The sequence below is a fragment of the Saccostrea cucullata genome, unplaced genomic scaffold (assembly GCF_032062105.1).
Source record: "Saccostrea cucullata isolate Sc308-1 unplaced genomic scaffold, CSIRO_AGI_Scuc_v1 ctg7378, whole genome shotgun sequence".
Classification (NCBI taxonomy): domain Eukaryota; kingdom Metazoa; phylum Mollusca; class Bivalvia; order Ostreida; family Ostreidae; genus Saccostrea; species Saccostrea cuccullata.
The window spans coordinates 27,984-31,308 of NW_026927634.1; the positions used below are offsets into that span (position 1 = coordinate 27,984).

General features: G+C 30.9%; 1 protein-coding gene across 1 annotated transcript; it reads left to right on the plus strand.

Annotated features, from left to right (window-relative positions):
• Window positions 1-438: 438 nt before the first annotated feature.
• Window positions 439-3,104, plus strand: LOC134275064 (procathepsin L-like; the record flags this gene model as incomplete). The annotated part of the gene is made up of 5 exons (XM_062757305.1): window positions 439-503; window positions 1,252-1,385; window positions 1,590-1,695; window positions 2,045-2,194; window positions 2,964-3,104. Coding segments are annotated over exons 2-5 (531 nt in total), but the record flags the coding sequence as incomplete, so codon positions are not given.
• Between the last annotated feature and the right edge of the window lie 221 nt (window positions 3,105-3,325).

Below are 3,325 nucleotides of genomic sequence, written 5' to 3' on the forward strand. Positions count from 1 at the left end.
TGTTTTAAAACATAAATTTTGTTCATTACAAAAAATGATATACTCCGAAAAAATAAGCATCATAACAAATTGAAACAACAATATTATGCCCTTACATTTGTGTTTTAAAACACAAAAAAAAGTAATGGGGTATTTTTTGTGGTAAATTGGTATTCTGCAGCAAGTTTGAATTGAGTTCAAAGAGGTCAAAATCTCACTTTGAGGCGCAATACACAGAGTCTTATCAACGAAGAAATGTCTTTCTCCTTAAGGTTGAACGATGTCATTTAATGTTTATTTTGTTACGTTATTTAAATTAAATTTACTTTAAAAATGCAGATGAAAAACATTGTTTTTATTGACATGATGATAGGATTGGAAATACATTGATTGACATTTTATAAAAAAAAAAAATTAAATGAAATGGTAATATAAATTCCCCTTGCCGCACCCCACTGGTGTTTGTATAGGAGATATATTCTGATTGTTTGATTTTATTCCTGTTGCCTTCGTCCGTCCTAAAGGTATGTTTTTTTCCCCCGAAAGTAAATGGCTTTAATTAAGTTAAATTTGAATTTAATAAAATTTAAAATTTTAAAGTTAACGAGAAGTCCCTTCTTTTTATTATTGCTGGCAAAATAGAATGTATCGGTGTGGAAATTGAGTTAGCATTTTTTATTTGAAATATATATAATCTAAAATGAAAATCCTTATTTAAACTTTTGAGCATTACCCTTGTTTGTTTACATTATTGAAAACAACGATTTGAGATAAAATCCATAATTTTTCATAATGATTTTTAATACCTATTCAATGTTTTTTTTTGATTTCTTATGATAGTTTGCAAATTATCAATATGTATCAAATAGGTATGGTTATAATTAAATAGTTTCCTCCTTTTCAAGAATATACTTCCATCCTGTTTAATAAAGACACCTTGAAAAAATAGATATATAGTTAATAAAAAAAACTCGTTTGAAAAAATCTTTTATCAAAATAAGAGAAGAAAACCTCTCCGTTTATTTTTTTTTTCTTAATCCACAGTGGTTAGGTAAAGTAAAATGAAAGTAACAACACGAATTAAAAGATTTTTAAAAATGAATTTGAGTTCAACCTAGGCAGAACCGACCCCTTTTATCTTGTAAAAAAGAAAACAAATGAAGACAAGGCTGCTTAATCCAAGAGAATAATAATTCAAATAACAAAAACTGCTATTATAGGTCGAAACACTTCTTATTAGACTTGTCGTGTATGAATTGATTAATGTTGTAGATGCTGCGTCTGGTTTTGCTTGCTGTGGTGACCGTTCATGCCCTGGCTTTCCAGTTTGACGTCACGCTGGACAATGAATGGGAAATGTTCAAAGTCACCTACAGGAAAACCTACGGGGTCACAGAAAGCGCCAGGTGACAGCGCATGCGCATTGCACTCAATGCTGTTTCAATAATTTTTAATCTTTATAAATAACATTTACATTTCGAAAACATGCATGTTAATAAAAGTCAATATATAGTGTATATGTATCAATATTAATCTCTCAATCAACCAATTAATCAATGATTTTTTTTTCAAATAAACCATTGACCAGTATTTTTATCAATCTTTTGCAGACGACAGATTTGGGAGGATAACGTCAGACTGATTGAGAGACACAATCTGGAGGCGGATCGTGGAGTTCACACCTACTGGTTAGGAATGAACGAATATGGAGACATGGTAAATTAGACTGAGATAAGGTGTTGAATATTGATATTTATAAATAACAGTAAGAGATTAAAATGGTAGGACTACGATTCCTCGAACATATGCCGAAAAAGTCAAGAACTTTGCAAATACATATGCAAGACTTCTTAGAATTGCATAGATAATGAAAAAATCGATGAGAATTTTTGTTGGGACTCCGACATACTGATATTTTTCCATTTTGATATTATTCAAGAAATCGGATTTATAAGTTACTATCATTTTTAAATCCCTAATTCCTTATTATAAAATACTGAATTTAAATAATTGACTTGAAAAATTGTATTTTCTTTTTTTTCAATTGTACTCTCATTGAATCTAGACAAACGAAGAATTCACACGAATCATGAACGGTTTACTGATGCCGAATAAGACAGAGTACAACTTGTTCGAACCAACTGAAGATTTAAAGGACCTTCCCGACACAGTCGACTGGAGACCGAAAGGTTACGTCACCGAAGTCAAAAACCAGGTAGGCGTGATAAATAACATACACTACAAATATCATACACTGTATGTGAATTTAAAAGTGAGAAGGCAGTTGGACCGAACAGGTTAATTCTTTTCGGAAAAGTTAAGATTGAACTGTAATAGAATTAAAATACAAAATCTTTTTAAATGTTTATTTGGCAGAAACAATGTAAATATTGATTTTACAAAAAGTAAATTTATGTTCTCTCGCAATGAGATAATGATTTAGAAAGTTTACGTAGCAAGAAAGATAACTCTGAAAAACTTTGAACTCTGAAAATCTTTCCAGAGTTGTTGTTCCCGCTACGCATCTTTGAACGCTCGTAATGTTCAAGGTTCTTGGAAAAACTAGAGGATAATAAAATTATATAAAATTCACCAAAAATGAAGACTAATTTCATCATTCATTCGATGGAATTTTTTTTTATGAAAGATCGTAATATTTATTCCACCCAAGTTTGTTCGCAAACAACGGAGATTTATAAGCAGATTTTTTTTTTAGAGAAATAGTTTTCTAATAAATGATAGAATGTCCTCTTTATTGATTATTACATTTATTTCTTACAATTATGAATTTAAAACTTAATTTACCAAGAATTTTGCTCAAGACGGTTGATGGAAGTATTTAGAGTGTAGGGAGAAAAAATTATGGTTAAAGAATGAAAAAACATTATTGAAAATCTTCTTAGCACTAACGATATTAATTGAATGTCTAGTGCAATTTTAAATTTTACACGGAAAAGTTTAGTATTTATTTTCTATAACAACAGGGTCAGTGTGGCTCATGCTGGGCTTTCTCCACCACGGGGTCACTTGAGGGTCAACATTTCAAATCCACCAATAAACTGGTGTCCCTTTCCGAGCAAAACTTGGTGGACTGTTCCAAACCGGAAGGTAGGTTGAAGCTAATTGTAATGTTGAAAGGATAATGATAGTTAATATCTCATTCAACTGCTTAAGTCTCATAGTAGTTCCATATTTATATTGCCTGCTCTAGACCTTTTACGTATAGCTGAATACTGATGCATAAGTTTAAGTTTTACAAATAGCGAGCGCAGCGTAGCGAGCTCAATAGACTAACGTATACGAACAGAGGAAATTCGGGTTGAAATCTGCACATTGTTCCAAGAAA